General features: G+C 35.8%; 1 protein-coding gene across 7 annotated transcripts in view; it reads right to left on the bottom strand.

Annotated features, from left to right (window-relative positions):
- Positions 1–20275, bottom strand: part of galt (galactose-1-phosphate uridylyltransferase) — a 225731-nt gene that overhangs the window by 182551 nt on the left and 22905 nt on the right. For 6 of the 7 annotated variants that reach the window (XR_015500533.1, XR_015500534.1, XM_087269757.1 and 3 more), the window contains 1 exon segment: positions 19325–19381. Coding sequence is in view for 4 of the 7 variants with exons in the window: in XM_087269757.1 (XP_087125883.1) it covers positions 19325–19381 (57 nt within the window). In the remaining 3 variants the exon portion in view is untranslated. 7 annotated transcript variants of the gene reach the window in all.

Consider the following 20275-nt stretch of genomic DNA (forward strand, 5'->3'; position numbering starts at 1 on the left):
AAGTACATTATAATTGGATTGTTTTCATTATACAGCACTGATTCATATTTTGCACTTCCAAACTTCTGTTAAGGTATAGTGCGTATCAATGCACTCAATTCTTACGATTCCAAAACAAAGGACTCTTACAATAAGTTTATTCCTACGATTGACTGATGATTCCTACAACATGAGCCACTTCTTTTTAATGATTCGAATAAATACATAAACCTCAAGCAAATGGCTCTTTCAGCATGAGCCAATTCCTACAACCCAAGAAACTTTTTTTTTCTTTTTAGTGAATCGAAACCATAGTGCAATCAGTCCAAAATTATTCTTATTACTCACAATCGAATCTCTCACTTTAAGTTTAAAAGTATTTAAAACTGAAAAATATGTTTTATTCAACGCTATCTCACAGAAATTCATAACTTTTTGATTTAGTGGCTAATTCGTATAAAATCCTACTCGTACAATTTAGTACAATTTGCTTATACCCCAATGACAATTGGGTTTAAATGCCTCGTTTTTAAAATTGTACATTTTCATATAATTTCGTTTGTGTCAGGATTATGCCTCTCCAGTCCGGTTAATTCCTGTTTTGGTTTGGAGTCCAGATGCTAGTCATGTCATGTTTTATATGCTGTGCTCTGCTCCAGTTTTCTGTCCTTATCATTGTAGGAGCGTTGCCCTGGTTGTGCTGGGACCGTGCGTGCTCCCACTTGATGGGGGCGCACAAGATCCGAACGTGGTCTGGGTGCACGCTCTTGTCCTGGCGTCTGTGTTTGTTTTGTCTGCGGAGTGATGTTCATTCTCAGCATCTCAGTCTAGCTGGTTTCAGTTTCGCATGACTCTGAGAGGGAACATTCGACTGGTCATCCAGTCTTTGATGTGCGCATATGTGAGCGCACGGTAAGTATCTTTATTTATTGTGTGCTGGTGTCTTGTGTTCTGTTGTGTTTGTGTTGTGTAGCACGTGGTTTCATGTTTACATATTAGCCACATGCTTTAGTATCTTGTTTCATGTGAGCACGCGGTTAGTGAGTTCTCTCATTGGCTGCATGCTCTAGTCCTGTTTGTATGTGTACACATGGCTTGTATTGTAGTGTTCGTACCATGTGCTCTTGTCTATTGTCTTACTCCACCCACCTTGTTATCCTGTTTTCAATCAACATGTTCACCTGCCCACTTGTCTGTTCATTGGTTTGTCTTCCCTATTTATTATCCTAGTGTGTTCTGTTCTGTGCTGGTCCATCGTCGTTGATTCTGTGTCTGTCTAGTCAATTCAAACCAAACCGAGTCAAGTCAGTTTGTTGCTGTGTTTTTTCCCTCATGGGGTTGTTTCATAGTTTCTTTTATTAAATAAATTCCTTGGTTATTTGCACTTGGGTCCTCGCCTCATCCTTCCAAACCACATACTCTGGCTGCTTGAATTTGTAAAAAATAAGCCAGTAAACAGACAAAACGTAAAATAGTTATGTGTCCGCTAGAGATCAGGCTGGTTCTAAATATAAAATGTATTATTAAGTCAAGGCTATACAACATATTATACATTGTGCATCTTTACAAACACCAATCCAAATGTGTCAGCTTCAAAGATGTTTCAAAGGGAAAAAAAAACAAGTTAGAATACTTAAAAACAATTACACCAGATTAGTCAAAGACATTTTAACCCAATATTTGCATAAAATGGAGTTTTATGTCACCTGCGCCTGATTGCTAATACTAACTAGGTGCTCTATCAAAAAGAACAGCCATTCTTTTTAACAATCCAACACATTTTGTGCTGCACAAAGTATATACACAGAATTATATTCTCCTCATGTTTCATCAAGCCCCACTGCAGATAAAAGCCTACTGGTCATTTTGTGGTTGAAAATCGCTGTCAGCATGAACATATCTTAAGTAGGCTGTTTAGGTACAGCAAGTCAACAGGTTCTCCAGCCCGAGGTGATGACTGCTCGAAAAAACCTTCTCTGTATCATCGTTTTCATAATTGCTTTCACTGCGTTCACATGAAGACCTTTAGTTATGCGTACTTAATGACAGCACTATTCCCTCTGAGCTCCACACGCAACCTTTGAGGCTAGCAAAGTTCACACAGGTAAGCACTTTGCTCAGAGAGCTATTGAAAATGAGGCCGCTGTGCTTATGCATTAAACATCAAGTCCAAGCAGAAAAACGCTCATCTAATCGAGTCCATTTTCCAAAGAATTCCAATTAAATTTCTCAAATGAAATAAAATCCGGGGTGGCAGTGAAATCATAAAGCCTATCTTTGGCTCTTAAGATAATATCGGACAGCCTCTGGGAATTGACATGGCTTCAAACAAGTCAAATATGATTGTTCGGCGGCATGCGTATGTGTGTGCAGCTCCTCATCATTCCTGCTGCTGATTTGAATGTCAAGAATGATGAAGTAAAGGGTCAGAAATGAGGAATAGAGAAAGCATCGAAGGAAGGAGAACGAATCGTGCAATCTTTGAGCACCCATCCAGCAACACTAGAGGCTATGTTTATAAATTGCTGCAAAATAAAAATTGCTTTAAAAAAAACGCAGACAGGGTTATGACAAAATATAGAATATGAGCAAAGCTGTGGTTGCCACATATCCTTTTGATTTACTTGCTTTATTACTCACTCATAATAAGCCATATAATATGGATGTATTTGTTTTATGGTATTTGTGTGTCATACTGAGCACTTCTTGGAAATAAATTTAAAGACTAACAAAATCAAAATGAAGAGCCGGGACAAAACTTGTTAACTCTTTACAGAGAACTCATTAAAATACTCATTGGAAAAAACAAGGGTTAATGATGGTTACAACAAGACATTAGAATATTTATAAACTTTAAAAATATATATTACATAGTAATTAATGTTAATGAGTAACCACATGATTCTTCACCTGATAAAATATTAACACCAAACAGGATCATCTTATTCTATTAACTTGCACTAAAGCTACAAATGTCTAAAACTCGAATGACAATTACTTGTGTCAACGATATGTCTAAAAAGGAACAACAAAATTATCGTAATTATTAAAATAAGTAATGGATAATCAATAAATCACCCAGCTCTGAAGGAGTTTAAATGCATAATGTGGAGTGGCAGAATAATATTTGACCAAATTTTAATCAGTTATGAGCAGTGTTGGATCTAACACATTACAAGAATTAAACCACTGAAATTCAATTTTTATTTTAACTATTAATAATATTTGAGTTATTTTTTACATGAATTAATTCAATTTAAAAAAAAAATTGGCTGAAATAAAATTAGTGAAATCACTTTATATCACATTTAATGAGAGAATGAGCGCCCCGTGGAAACAGACAGAAACCTGGCAGAGCCTCACATTTCTGTAATGGAAATATTCTCATTATTCTGAACACATGAAAGAAAAGAGGATAGTCTCAATGGACAGTGATTTTACTGAACTTATATATGCAAACATATTGCATTCAACTTTCATTAATCTGTATATATGGCATATATGGAGTCGGTTAGCATGGTTAAATGAGAAAGAAAAAGAAAGAGAGAGAGACTGTGTGCGACACGGGCAAATCTAATAGCTCATATAATATCCATTAGCTACCTCTTCACAAATAGTTATAGTTATTTAGTTAAAGACAGAATTATTACCCCGCCTCATTTGAATTTTTTTTTTCTTTTTGAAATATTTCCCAAATGATGTTTAACAGAGCATGGACATTTTCACAGTATGTCTGATAATATTATTTTTCTTCTGGAGAAAGTCTTATTTGCTTTAGTTAGGCTAAAATAAAGGCAGTTATTAATTTTTTAACACCATTTTATGGATAAAATTATAAGCCCCTTTAAGTTTTTTTTTTCTATAGTCTACAGAACAAGCCATCATTATACAATAACTTGCCTAAATACTCTAACCAGCCTAGTTAACTGAATTAACCTAGTTAAGCCTTTAAATATCACTTTAAGCTGTATAGAATTGTCTTAAATAATATCTAGTCAAATATTATTTATTGTCATCATGGCAGAGATAAAATAAATCAGTTATTAGAAATGAGTTATTAAAACTATTATGATAAGAAATGTGTTGGAAAAAAATCTTCTCTCGGTTAAACAGAAATCAGGAAAAAAATTAAACAGGGGGTCTAATAAATCAGAGGGGCTAATAATTCTGACTTCAACTGTATATATTCATATATATATATATATATATATATATATATATATATATATATATATATATATATATATATATATATATATATATATATACAGTTCAAATTTTTTTTTTTTTTTACATATATTAGTGAGTTACTGTCACTGAGTTACACTCTCAGAAATAAAGGTTTTTAAAACTTTGTACAATACAGGTCGACATTAGTACCTTTAGAATACAGTTTTGTACCTTTAAAGTTCATTTTTGTACCTTTAAGGTACTTTTTAGGTATTTATATGTACCTTTAAAAATCTGTTACATTTTGTACCTTTAATTTTGAGAGTGTATGATTACTACTTTTTTTTTATTTCATTCTTTAAAAACCTGTTTAACACATTTTATTCTCTAATAATTGTTTCTAATAACTGTATCATTTGTTGTTTTAATTTTCTTATACTTGTTTCTTTTTATTCCTGGTTATGTAAAGCATTTTACATTTTACATTTTACATTATAAAATGTGTGTCAATAAACTTGCCTTGCTTTGCCTAGTGTTTAAGGGAAGCTGGAACTTGTGCACTAGGCAATTTTAGAATTTCAACAGACCAAACTGCATTTAATGAACATTACCCTTCAACTTTACCCTAACCACAACCTCAAACTCTATAACCTCTAATCTATCCCTAACCCTAACCATGCCCTTTCTACTAATGTATAATTCATATGAATTATTAAATAATGTATTCATTCATTCATTTATCTTTTTTTTTAACTTAGTCTCTTTATTAAGGGGTCAGGGGTCAGGGGTCGCCACAGCGGAATGAACTGTCAACTTATCCAGCATATGTTTTCCTCAGCAGATGCCCTTCCAGCTGCTACCCATCACTGGGAAACACCAATACACTCTCATTCACACAGACACAAAAGGAACAGGAGCTGTCACTGGGGCGGTACCTTCTCAAAAGATACATATTTGTACCCAAAGAGATCACAGTGGTACATCAAAGGTGCATTTTAGTGCCCAAATGTACCTTTGAGGTACCATTATGGCCCCTTCAGGTACAAATATGTACTTTTTGAAAAGGTGCTGCCACAGTGACAGCTCCTTTACCTTTATTTCTGAGTGTACAGACAATTTAGCTTTTCCAATTCATCTATAGCGCATGTCTATGGACTGTGGGGGAAACCAGAGCATCTGGAGAAAACCCTCACCTACACCAAGACTAAGGTCAATTGTTTTTGCATTAAACCAGCTACCTTCTTGCTGTGATGTGACAGTGCTAACCACTGTAATTTCTAAAATAATCTGTACAAGCACACAGTTAAGAAATATTAAGCAAGAGTGATGCTTTTTGTAATATAAGCACATGAACAGATTCTCAATTTATGCAACAGTTAAACAAACAAGCTGTTCATATTGAGTTTATTATTTTAAACAAAACGTAGTCCGTTTCTACAGTTTTTCCAAGCTGGAACAGATCATATTTGCATCAACACTGTGATGTTTTGTTACTGTATGAACATGTTGTTGAATGTCAGGAATGATGGATCAAAAACGAGAGATGAAGGAAGCATCAAAGGAGGGAGAACTAATTGTGTCTTCACACACTCGTCCAGCAGCCTTTAAGGGCAAGTTTTGAACCACTGAAAAAAATAAAACACCAGTTCTCCATTATTCTCTAGAACAAATGTTCCTCAACTGGTGTGTCGCAAACCCAAAGTGGGTCACAAAACCATTTTGAATGGGTCACAGACTGTTTTTGTGAGATGTCCCACTTCGATTTTGGAAAAATGTGTGGGAAAACAGTTGATGTCTCTGTCAGCCACATATCAAGAGAAACAAGTTCTCTTAAGTCAGTATCTGTGGTCAGAGAACATGTTCATTAGTGCTCATTCTAAAAGTCAGCTACCTATTAACCTTCAAACAAAAAATTGTAAGTCGATTAATCACATTTTTAAATATTTTTTTTTCAATTGTACAGGACAAATCCCACTATCCATAACGGACTGGCTATTAATGGCTAGTCTGTGTGGTAACCGTACATAAGCCAGGACACACAAATGCTCCCCATGAATTGACATCAAACAGCAACTTTATATGTCCACTCAATCAGTAAAAGCGAAAATTCATTTAAAATTTAAAATAATGTCAACATTTTACTCATCCTTCAGTTGTCACACACCTGTTTAAGTTTCTTTCTTTCATTAGAACACAAAACATTAGAAACAAGTTGGTAAAGGTGGAAAGAACCACACTTTAAAAAATATTATGCCAATTAGTTATCAAAGCTTAATAGTAATAATAACTTAATCCTAAGTTACTTATCTGAATTTAATGTGTTGACAACTTATGTTAAAGTTTTACTTGGCTGAACTTATTAGATTAAAAAAAAGAGTCAGCAAACATTTGAGCTTTAAATAGTACAAATTTGTGCAAATTAAAACAAACACATTTTAATTAAATAAATTCACTTTAAAATTGTATTTCTATGTGTTATGTTTGAATATATTTCATATACAGTTGAAGTAAGAATTATTAACCCTGCTGAATTATTAGCCCCATTTATTTTTTCCCCAATTTCTGTTTAACAGAGAGAAGATTTTTTCAACATATTTCTAAACATACTAGTTTTAATAACTCATTCTAATAACTCATTTATTTTATCTTTGCCATGATAATAGTAAATAATATTTGACTAGTTATTTTTCAAGACGCTTCTATACAGCTTAAAGTGATTTATAGGCTTAACTAGGTTAATTAGACTAACTAGGCGGTAATTAGGCAAGTTATTGTATGACGACAGTTTGTTTTGTAGACTATTGAAAAAAAAATGCTTAAATGGGCTAATAATTTATTCCTTAAAACGGTGTTTAAAAAAATTAAAACTGCTTTTTTTCTAGCCAAAATAAAACAAGTAAGTCTATTATCAGAAGAAAAAATAATATCAGACATACTATAAAATTTCCTTGCTCTGTTAAACATCATTTGGGAAATATTTAAAAAAGAAAAAAATTCTAAAGGGGGCTTCAGCTGTATATTTATTTTTCTTTTTTATTTATTGTAATACTTTTGCTTCAAATTACATTTGTTTACTCTTGGTTATGTAAGACAATAAACATCTTTCAGCAGGTTTAAAATTTGATTGTACTGGTAAAAAATGACCGAAGCGTGTTGGCAAAATTTGGACGGGTTTGAGATCAGTTTGGATGTTGTTGTTTTTTTGTGAATTTGTGAAGGTTTTGGACAGTTTGGCCGGGAAACATTTGAGTGTTACATTGACCGCCATTATCTCATTGTAATGTTGTTGTGTGAATTTGAGGTTCTTCTCAGATACCTGCTTCTTTGGTAATATTTTTTTTTTTTTTTTTTGCAGAGTAAAAAACATGTTTTAGTATTAAATGAACCATGGTCTATTAGTGGAATCATTTGTCATCCTGTTTAATTTAAAGTAACGCCATGCATGGGGGTTAACTGATGCCTTTCCAGCTGCAACCCATCACTGGAAAACATCCATACACACTCATTCACACACATAAACTATGGACAATTTTAGCATATCCAATTCACCTGTACCACGTGCAAACAAGGGGAGAACATGCAAACTCCACACAGAAATGCCAACTGACCCAGCCGAGGCTCAAACCAGTGAACTTCTTGCTGTGAGGCAACAGTACTACCTACTATGCCACCACGTTGCATGTGAGTAAACAATGAGTAAATAAAAATTTTGAAGTAAACTATCCCTTTGGCTTAAACAGTGCGAAGAGTAGAAACTGAAAAGAAGAAGACACCACTGCAATCATTTGCTCTTAGAGGGATAGCTCACCAGAAATGAAAATTTACTCACTACTCACTCACCCTCAAGTGTCTCTAATCATTTAAGAGTTTATTTGTTTTGTTAATAACAAAATTCTGAAGAATGTTGAAAACCGTTATTGTCACCCATAAACAAAGACAATTGCAGTCAATGGTTTCAACTTTATTAAAAATTTAGTTTAAGTGCTTCCAGCTTTCTTATAAGCATTTTGTTTTGTGTTTAACAGAAGAAATATAGTCAAACAAGTTCGGAACAAGTAAATGGTGAGTAAATGAAGACAGAGTTTTCAGTTTTGGGTGAACTATTGCTTTAAAGTAGGATACTTCTTCATTTTTGATGCTAAAAATACCCAGATATTCATACAACTTCCAACATTTAAAGATTCTACATTTGTTTGTGTTCACTCAATAACAACAAAACATTGTTCTTTAGTAAAATAATAAAAACTACCAGCGTGTGCTTCTGACATAGATCTATGAGAAGAAAGAAAAGAAACTCTGTCTATACCTGGCTTTACAGACATAAAAACATTAGCAACATTTCGAAAGTGTATAAAAATCATTATGTCTAAGGGAAGTCCACATAAAGTGTGAGTGTCATATCAAGACATAAATGTGTAGTTTCACATGATGACACAAGAATTACAGGGAGATTGTAGAATTATGAGGACAATGCTGATTTCAAAAGGCTTATAAATCAAACAGCATTTTTCCCCCAGAATGAAAAACTGCACCATTTCCAGTAAGAGGTATAGGTTATATGTATTGGTAAGGCAATAGAAAGTATGGTTTGTACAAAAAACCAAGTAAAACCAATGTAATGTCCCCACAATTCATAAAAACAAAACCTGCAGTGTGTGAGAGACGTATAGAGAGAGAATGAGAGAGAGAGAGAGATGTGTGCCAAACGTCTTTATGAATTACAATAACTTTGAATTGTAGTTTAATAGCCATAGGAATATGTAGGATTCATAGCCAAACCAGTTGAGAACCATGAAGGAACATGTCTGACAGTCAGTAAATATGCTAGCAGTGACAATATCAGTGATATTAAAAAGAATTGTGCTGCTATGATTTCCAGACCTGACCTGCAGGCGATGCATCCTGAACGCTACAGTTCTCCAGAGTTTTCATATGTCTATTCTTAACAGATGCCTGAGATGATTGACGTTTCCTGACGTGCGCTTATACTATTTATTTCATGCTTGTGTCGATGCCCGTGGAGAGTGGCAGATTGACTTGCCGTTTGGAAAGGCATCAGTCGGAGCTCCAAGAGAATGTCAATCACACGTTTCACTACTGACCGGCAATCTCTCACAGTGCCATTTTCTCTGCTATCGGCCTAGCAGTGTATGCAAATTCATAGATAAGACGACATTATACACAACGTTAGTTGATGTTGGGATTAACTGGGGATGTTGTCACAAGTCAGTGAGTTTGGGACGTGGAGCAGAATCACAAAAGGAGAAGACTGCTCATTTTCACACTTTTTAAAGCAATTTTTCTGTATAAGCTGTTGACTTATAAGTAACTTTGCAACTGCATGTCAACTATACAAGACACACTATAGACATGTAGTGTGTCTTATTTCCTTCAAAACACATGACTAACTAAAAGGCTTTGTTTGCAACTGTTATTACGATGCATTTTCAACAAGTTCATAACAGTAAACACAAAGGGTTTAATTATTGAGCTTGTCCGCTTTTAACCATTTCTAAATGTTGTCACGAATGGATTTAATTTGATTTTTTTTTATGCTGTAGATGACCTTGTGATTAAGTGTGTCCTAACAAGCATGAAAGACTACCTACTCATTGTCTGATTAATTAAAAACGCATAGGGTGTGTTGAAAAACAGCACGATATATTCATAGATTTGCTCTGTCTTACCAAAGCACAGATTTTGATCACAGTTGCCATTCACATTCTTTTCATGTGCTTGCTTTCTCACTAACCCGGTTTCCATAACATGAAGTAAATATATTCAAAGTTTGCTGAAAAAAAGCAAAAAAAAGTGTATCTGACCAGTAAATCCAGCTCTTGTAAACTATCTAATCAAATGGAATTTAGTAATCGCAGTCAGTGTATTGAAAAATTAAATAAATAAAAACAATTGTGCATCTAACCAATTGTGCATCTCTCTACGAGCTGGGCTCCCAGCTAGCTCCATCAAACCTCTTCAGATGCTTTAGAATGCAGCAGCACGAGTGGTCTTTAATGAACCTAAAAGAGCACATGTCAACCCGCTACTCATCCGTTTACACTGGCTGCCATTTGCTGCTCGCATCAAATTCAAAGTTCTGATGTTTGCTTACAAAGCGATTTCTGGCTGCGCCCCATCTTATCTGCTCTCACTTCTGCATATTTATAGGCCCTCCAGAAACATGCGTTCTATGAATGAACGTCGCCTCGTGGTTCCATCCCAAAGATGGAAGAAATCACTTTCCTGAACTCTTGCGCTCAATTTGCCCAGTTGGTGGAATGAACTCCCTAAATGCATCAGAACAAGAGTCACTCGCTGTCTTCAAAAAATTATTAAAAACTCCTTGTCCTCATTTGTAAGTCGCTTTGGATAAAAGCGTCTGCTAAATAACTAAATGTGGTAAGTTTAAATGTGGTAAGTTCAACCAGTGAATCCAGCTTGTGTAATATATCTATTCAAATGAAATTTAGTAATCACAGTCAGTGTAGTGAAAAAAATAAAATAAAATAAAAACAATTATGCATCTGACCAGTAAATCCAGCTTGTGCAATCTATCTATCTAATAAAACAGGGAACATAGCAACCACAAGTCAGTGAGTTTGGGACGTGGAGCAGAATCACAAAAGGAGAAGACTGCTCATTTTCACACTTTTTAAAGCAATTTTCCTGTATAAGCTGTTGACTTATAAGTAACTTTGCAACTGCATGTCAACTATACAAGACACACTATAGACATGTAGTGTGTCTTATTTCCTTCAAAACACATGACTAACTAAAAGGCTTTGTTTGCAACTGTTATTACGATGCATTTTCATCAAGTTCATAAAAGTAAACACAAAGGGTTTAATTATTGAGCTTGTCCGCTTGAGCGATTTCTCAAAATTTCCACATATATTGCCACAGCCATATCACCCTGCAGCCCACTGTTGTTGCAACGATTTCAAATAAATTTAAATAGTTTTTTTACATAGTTATTATGAAGTATTGTGTGTAGAATTAAGTGGAAATAAATAAATTTAATCCATTTTGAAATAACGTTATAACATTAAAAAATGAAAAAGTAAAGCGCTATAAATTCTGTCTGGATGCACTGTAAATGCGCCATATAAATACACATTACTTCTTACTTACTTATTGCAGTCATTGTAATGAAAAAAAAAATTATAAATTCAATACAATTGTACATCTGACCGGTGAATCCAGCTTGTGTAATTTATCTAATCAAACAGATAATTTAATAATCGCAGTAAGCGTAGTGAAAATAAAAAATTAAATAAATAAAAACAATTGCGCATCTGACCAGTGAATCCAGATTGTGCAATCTATCTAATCAAACAGGGAATTTGAGGTACTTTTATTTTTATATTTCAGTCTACTAGCCTGGTTTGCATTGTTTCCAAGTGTGGGAATATAAATTTATATAATCCATATATAACTGAAAAGTTATATTCTTTGCTTTTTAGGGTGTGACAGACCTTAAAATGCCTTGGTTTCCTAAGCCCTGACTGTCTCCAAGGTGATGCAAATTGTCAGTTTTACAGCACAACTGTGTCTACTGTCTTCTAACAAATGGTCAAAGCGGTCAACTGGTCACACAGGTTCTGTCTCCAGAACAACATTTGCACACTGTTTTCATGTTAAAATGTATTGTGAATAGGTACTTATCTGGAAAAGCAATTTACCCTGCCGACAACAACACTTCATTCACATGCTTTGTTTTAAACTGTCCCCACCTACATGTATCAATGTCGGTAACAATGTATTTAAAACGAGTGTCTGCTGTACCAGTTGAGAGTTCTTTTGATGATGCCACAGCGATGCTAAATTCCTTTTATTAAAGAATTCTGCTTTCAAGATATTTGAAAGTTCTCCTTGGTTTTTGGCTCATCTTGGAATTTCACAAAAGTTTTGGTGATGTGAGCCAGACAGAGAAATTTACAACACAAGTAATAATCTTTGAAAAGACAAAGCTTCTACACAATTTTGTTTGTTGCTTAAAATTATGCGAGCCCTTTATATTTCAATGGAGTATGTCAGTAGCTGTGTCCATTTAAAGATGTATATTAGACACAAATCTGGAACAACATATGCATAACTCCTTTTTTTTAGTTAGTATCCCACCTATGCCTTGCACTTTTCCAACTCTTCACCATCCACTCTGAATGGTTTTAAAAAGATTAAAGTTACCCAACTCAAATCTTAGTATAATTTGCTATTTTTTAATTACAGTTTTGTTTAAAAATATTTAGAGTGAAAGTTGTGGGGCCTTCTTAGTACCTCTGAAATCAGTTTTACAATTTTGAATTCGTGGTGCATAAAGTAAGGTGACTTTTATGATTTACATTTCAAAAGATTGTGAAAACAAAGCATATACGTCATAGCATTTGCATACACATGGATTTAATTTATATTTAAAAAGTAAGCAAATCTTCTATATGAATGCAACATTTCATAAAATTTTTAACCTTTTCAAACATGACATTTTAGAAATCACACCTCATTTATTAATTTTCCTTCGGCTTAGTCTCTATTTCAGAGGTCGCAACAGAGGAATGAACTGCCAACTATTCCAGTATTCCAGTGTTTTATGCAGCAGATGTCCTTCCAGCCACAACCCAGTATTATAAAACATCCATACACTCTCAGTCAAACACATACACACATAGACTACGGATGATTAAGTTTATTCAATCCACCTATACCACATGTCTTTAGGCTGTGGGGGAAACCAGAGTACCTGGAGGCAAACACTGGAAGAACATGCAAACTCCACACAGAAATGCCAACTGGCCCTGCTGGGATTCGAACCAGCGATCTTCTTGGTGTGAGGTGACAGTGCTAACCATTGAGCCACCGTGTCATCTTTTAGAAATCATGTGATCATCTAATCCTGTAATGTAATCCTCCAGTTCATAATTTAATAAATTCATAATTTAATAAATCAACTGTTGAAGCATGGTTATAGCTATTAGTTAATTAATTATCCTATTGACCAGCAGTGTCTTGCCTTTTAAATGAGCTCAAAACACTGTGTAAAACGACCTCTGCAATAAAACATTTGACAAAATGCACAAAACAGCACCGCGATGATCATTTCGGGAGACAGATAAGTCTCTGTTTCCCTGAGCTGATGTTTTGTGTTTGCTCATGGGTGGGTGGTTATGGATGGTATGAGAAAGCGTGGGACAGACAGAGAGAAAAAGACACAGATCAACACAGACAGCCAGCATTCATGCGTTCGTTCGTTCCCTCTCCGCAAACACTCTCATCCAGGAGAAGGTGGGCTGCCGGATCCATGCTGCTTATCCATCTCTCCCAGGGCATGCTGGGTAAAGCTGAGCTCCCGCCGGCCAACAGAGACCTAAGCCACACAGAGCTGCGGTCTCTCCACGGGGCCACACGCGCACAGGAAAGGGGATTTATTGACTCATATTTAGCAGCGTCCATTGATAAAATCATATGAGAAAGTTAAGAGCGGCTTACGGCTGATTGTATCTGGGCTGCGCTGTGAAAGCTGGGATGTTGATTGTGTGGTCGAGGTCGATGATTGATGCCACATCCTGGGCTGTCATATACTGATGCACGAGGGAGGTGGTGGAAAGAAGCGGTGGTGCTAAGGGGGCGATTAAGACTTAAGTCAAATGAATGGTGACACTTTACTATAAGGTTTCATTAATTGGTGTATTTATTTACTAACATTAACTATTAACAATACTTGTACAGCATTTATTAATCATAGTTAAATATTTACTAATGCATTATTAGCATCCAAATTCATGCTTGTTAACATTAGTAATGAGTTAACAACATAACCGTATTTTCATTAACTAACATGAACAAATGCTGTAATAATGTGTTGTTAATTGTTTGCTCATGTTATAGTAAATGCATTAACTAATACAACCTAATTGTAAAGTGTTACCAAATTAATAAATATTCAACTGAACAACTGTGGTGATTTCTTATGTTCAAATATTTTAGTCTATAGACCTTTTTCTTATAATGCAAAATTACCTATTATGATTTGCGTGTATGCGCAAGGAGAATGCTTCCGGTCGGCAGCTGATGCATGTAAACAGTCACATTTGGACAGCTTTGAAACGATAGTTTTAATCTATTTTACCTGCTTTTATCATCTTTGAACTAATACTGCTGTCCATCAGCACCATCTTCTGGACTGATTATTTAAAGAAATGCAATCTAATAGGATGGGAAACAGCTGCTGTGAGGCATTTTCCCCTAGTTGTCAGATGGGATCTTCTTCCATTTAATTGAAGCCTCGTCATCGCTGAAGTCAACAGTTTCTCTTTCTTTCAAATATCTAATCAGCCCAAACAAATGTAATTCATCAAAATGTTTGAAACACACACATAGCCTGTACAGTTCCACTAAAACACTGATTTAATAACTGTGACAAAGTGAAAATAAAGGAAATAAATTTCGAAATGACAGAAAAACACAAATAAACAACACACAAAATGAAACATAAACAGTTCGCTATTAGAATAAACAGCAAACCAACTAGCAGAGTATCAATAACAGACAATTATTGATCATTTTTGTAAATTGCATGACTTATATACCTGTTAAGTTTCATGCCACTAATCTGGTTTGCTCTATAATGCAGTGAAGTATTGCTTGTGTGTGTGTGTATGTATGTGTGTTTGTGTGTTTGTGTGTGTGTGTGTGTGTGTGTGTGTGCGTGTGTGCTAAATTTTGAGACCTATTCGTGATCTATAATCCCCAATAATAACTTCTGTACAGCAGTCTTACAACATTCTGACACTCAATGACACTGGAATACCCTGTCAGAAAAGTCTAGTGGCAGGGAATGAGCTTTTTACAGTGTCTGCTATAATGTTAGTGTTGTTTCTGGTGTGTTTACATTAATGAATATGGCCACTGTGTAAATGCACAGTACTGTTACGATCTTATTGCCACATTATATTATTATGATAACATAACACATGGCTTCAGTGATTTCCTGAAGATAATACCAAAAGATAACACAACTGGAATCACTACAGTAGTCACCATCATCTGAACTCATTTGAAGAAGAGATCGTGAGGACATATGATGGTGTGTGCAGGTGATGTAGTGCTGTCCCAATTCTTAGGGGTATATTTTGAAGCACTTCACCTTAACCCTCAGTTGCAAAGGCTAAGGGAAAGGGGTAGGGGTACAAAAATAGAATCGGGATTGGGCCTGTATTTCTGACGGCAGACACGTGAACTAGGAAAACGTTTTTCTCGTATTTCTGACACGCTTGAACCACATCTGACAGATTATAACGGCTTTAACAGACACAATTCTAAGTTGTGTGTCACAAAAACACTCTGTAATTATTAAAAACGCTATTAAAACCTATTTTCGGAGCGCAAATTACCAATTGTAAAAGCTATAAACGGAAGTTCCAACCATTCTACTGGAAGACGCTGGTTGCTATGGCGTCCTTCATGCAGCAGCCAAGAAAAAGGTCTATCTCAATTTGATGTGCAGAGATTATTATGGTTTAAGCTTTAGATTTGTGAGCTATTTTTATTTTATTTAATTTTAGCCCCATTTCAGATGTGTGCTGCAGCATTTTTGTTTTAAATCCGTATTTTTAGTGTTATCTATTTTTTATCCACAGGGGTGTCGGTTGAAAATGGAGTGAGAATTCACATGCAGCTTTCTTTAGAAATGTCAGATAGGCAGGAGCAAACGGGTACATAAAGGGAAATTCGTAAATAATCGTCAAGCCAAAGGCAAATGGTTGATACAGGCGGCAGACAAGGTAAACAGGTGAACAAGACAAGGGTCAAAGGCAGAAAGCCTAAACTAGAAGAACGCTTCGTAATGCTACAGGGTTTAATCAACAAGACTCAGCAATGTGTGTGTCAATAGCCCCTTTCACACAGTGATACTGGTAAATATCCAGAAAATTTACGGAACGACTTTAACGGTTAATTCCAAAAAGTGCTGTTCACACAAGCGAGGACGTTACAGAATTTTTCCAGAAAAGACCATTTACACATCCATTCCAAAATACCGGTAAATTCTGTAATCATTAACCAGAAATGAGCTCTAGATGGCTGCGCTTGTATTTGTAAACATTTGACTACATTACAACCTTTGTGGATGGATCAGTATTGTGAACAACTTCGATGATAACATATAGAAACACTTTCGCTTGTCAAGATGTACATGATAGGCTATGTGTGTGTGCTGGCGCTCACCAGCTGTTTCTTGGACACACACGACAAGACGCTCAAAGCAACTGAAGAAAGGAAGATGAACATATAAACGTTATCTGACTAACATCCAGCAGCTAAATGTGACTTGAAAAATATTCAAAGGGTTTTATTCTCATAAACCACGCGGATGTGAATGCGTCTGAATGTTCTGATTGGCTAAAACAGACGTCTCACGTCAGCACGTTCTAGATGTCCACGCGCTCTTTCCAATCTTCCTTCTGCATTCACACAATGCTGCATTCCGGCAAATTACCGGTAATGTTACAACTTCTCTTTCCGGAAAATAGGCAAGGCAAGTTTATTTATATAGCACATTTTATACACAGTGGCAATTCAAAGTGCTTTACATAAACAAGAATAAAAGAAACAAGTAAAATAAAAATAAAAACAAATAATAAAAATGCGTCAAAACAAAACAAAACATAAAAACAGGTAAAATGTGATATAAAAGAATAGCCAGAACGAATTTACCAGTATTTTCAAAAAGGGCCTGTTCACACATACCGACCTTACCGGAAAATTGCCGTTAATTTTCCAGAAAGGTCTGTATGTGTGAAAGGGGCTATTGTGAGTGGTCTATATAGTCTATGTAATCAGTCTTAGATCAGCTGCCAGCTGTGTGTGTGTAATCAACAGTGATTCTGGAACAGGTGTGTAAGGTGGATGATGGAATACGTAGTTCATAAATGGCCTATTTCAACTGAGTGGTACGGTACTGTTCAGTATGCTTTTATGGCCATTTCCACTGTCAAAAGTAACCAAAAACTGTACTGTACCAATTTTTGGGTACTTTTTTCAAAGGAGATCTAGCATAACAAAAGGGTACCAAAAGGTGAAGCGAGATCCGTGGCTGAGCTTTACTGGTTTACAGACAAACATCACTAGCACATGAACTAGCCAGGAGAATAAAAACAAAGGAAGCTCCACATGAAGCTCCAAAACACAGCCAAAATATTACATCTTAATCATATATATGTATAAAAACAAGCCATGGTCGACCCGAGAATTGTAGTCTGGTCGAAGGTGCGTGTTTACCAGCGATCTGTAAGCCTGGATTGCTGGTGATCATGACAAGTTTAATGAGTTCTACAGATATTATTTTATTTTAATTACATTTTTAGTTTTTATTGTAGCATTAATATTTTACTGCTTTTATTATTTATTCATTCATTTATTTTCTTTTTGGCTTAGTCCCATTATTAATCAGGGATAATCACAGCGAAATGAACCACCAACTTATACAGCATATGTTTTATGCAGCGTATGCCCTTTAAGCCACAACTAAACACTGAAACACCCATACACTCCTGCATTCACACATATACAATTACAGTCATTTTAGCTTATTAAATTCACCTATAGCACATGTCTTTGGGGGAAACCGAAGCACCCAGAGAGAACATGCATTTTATTATTTATTTATTAGATTATCTGCAACTATATGAAATATAAAGAAACAGATCTCTCTCGTTCTCGCTCTCTCTCTCTCTCTCTCTCTCTCTCTCTCTCTCTCTCTCTGTGTGTGTGTAAAAAAGCTGGGTTCCATGCAATCAATTTGTGTTGGCTCAACATGAAGGAACTAAGTAAATGTATTAGTTTTTATAAAGTTAAGTGGATTGAACATAAAACAAGTCGTCGCAAAAAAAAAAAAAACTTAAGAATTGCACAGCTATTTTTAAATAAATAGTTTGAAGCAGCAAACATCATTTTTGAGGGTTCTCTCTTTCTTTCTACCTATCTCTCTCTCTCTCTCTCCGTTTCTCTACATTTTCTTGTTTAATCTAAGTGGCCGATTTTAAATGTTATACTTTTATTATATAATTAACATATTTAAAAACCTTTTAAGAAAAAAATAAAGGAACTAAGTCGAAAACAAAATGAATGAAAGTAAAAATAATATGGTTTTACACTCTATTTCAAATGTTTAAAATGTAAAAATCGATGTCGACTTGAGCTGGCAATAGTGGCTATTGTCAAACCAAATAAAACACTTGCACCGAACTGCATTTCTTTCAACCTCTGAACAAGTTCACTTTGTCCAGCCAAATAAACTATATCAATCACAACCTAACAAGTTAGCACACCGTGCACTACTTTGGCATCAAAGCTTACATTTGATGAGGCAATAAATCTATGGCCTGTGCATTAAACCTACATTCTTCAAGTGTGGTTTATTACAAAGACAGCATTACAGGGCAAATCTGAGTGGTTTGTGACAGCTTCTTTAAAAAAAAAAGGCATTTCATGTCAAAGAATCTGAAAATACTCCACTGCCCCCTAGTGGAGCACATGAAGCCTTGATGAATTCCGTGAGATTGAGCTCAGTGTGAGCCGACCCAGCGAATCTGGCTTGCTGTGCTGTCACGGCACGACAGTGACAGACTTCCAGCGCTCAGAAGAAACGAGGCTAAGACAGACGGTCTGAAAAAGTAAAACGAGAGGAAACAGACGTTCCTCGCCGCTCCGAGTCAGAGCAGAAACATGAAGACGTCAATAAAGCACATCATCTACACAGAACGGCATCACACTGATAAAAGCATTGCCGTTTTCCACCCCACTGCCATCCCAGCAACCTCCTTTTTAAAAAGAAATCCCAGAATCCCCATAAGACAAGCCTGCGCAACTTGAAGACTGAATAATTTTCTAGCGAAAAGACGATTTTGGTGACGTATTCTCCTGCAATATCTCACTAGTTCCCTAATTGGAGGTTTTTTAAGCTCCTGCTTGCATTAGCCTTGTCTCGTCAGCAGTCTCTTCACAGAGGTGACAGTGAAAGACCCATTTCAACCTAAAAAAGAGCTTTCCAGATGGTCGAAGACTGCAGCGGATAGCTCTTAATCCACAGAATAGCATTCTCCCTGCCTCTGTGAGTCGACAGGGCCAAACGCTAATTGGAAGGAGGAGGGCAAATCAGTGAAGTGAGAAGGTGACGGCGTACCTGACAGTGAGGATGAGGGTTTGAACAGCCCATCATGGCTCCTTTATTCTCAAAGATCTGAAACACAAGAGAGAAAAAAAGACATTACTGTCAAATAACCCAGACATAACAAGCCACAGCAACTGTATACAAGCATACAGAAACAACCCAAAACACACACAGGTGCAGACAAAACATGCACTCTGTTATTGAGACATGAAGAGATCAGAGCACATGTTGCTGTTTTAAAGGAAACATCCTGTCGAGGGGAGTTTTAAGACTTCCTGGCACCTCCCTCAAGGGCGATATAAAAGGATTTAAGCAGGATCTGCCCTTGACTACTCTAGTTGATAAATATTGACTCGGTTAAAGTCACCGCTCTTCAGGGTCTGTAAATCGCAAAGATGAGGCCAAACACATCCTCTGATGTGTTTAACAGAGAGCAGATAACCACCGCTGTTAACTGAGAAACTCTAGTGGGACGAGCTGCAGGACAAGCAGAAATGTCCCAGTATGCTGAACTATGCTGTTGCCTAAAATAATGAGATATCTTTTATTTCAAGTGCTTTTTTTTTTTTTGACAATGACATATACAAGTCAATCTTTAAACCAACCTAAACCTAACAGTAATGTTCCATAATTGATGTGATCTTTGTGAGAAAACAAATTCAAATGGTGTTAAAAACACCATTAACAAATAACTTCTTACATGTAGAGCAACACAATCACAGCCAGTCATATTACATTTGATGTTTAATATGCAGTTGTGTAGCACTGGAATTGGGACCAGTGAAATTTCATAGTGAAGGATTTATTCAATACAAAAAGCATTTTTGAAAACCCAGTTGGACTGGACAAAACCTCACATTTACATCGAAGAGCTGCTTTTTTAAGCTGCTTCCTATGCTGTTTATACTAATGCTAGCAATGCAAAATCACTGAAGGTGACTAACTGGACTATGTATTCATATC

Source organism: Danio rerio, chromosome 10 (assembly GCF_052040795.2).
Source record: "Danio rerio strain M-AB ecotype USA chromosome 10, GRCz13ab, whole genome shotgun sequence".
Lineage (NCBI taxonomy): Eukaryota > Metazoa > Chordata > Actinopteri > Cypriniformes > Danionidae > Danio > Danio rerio.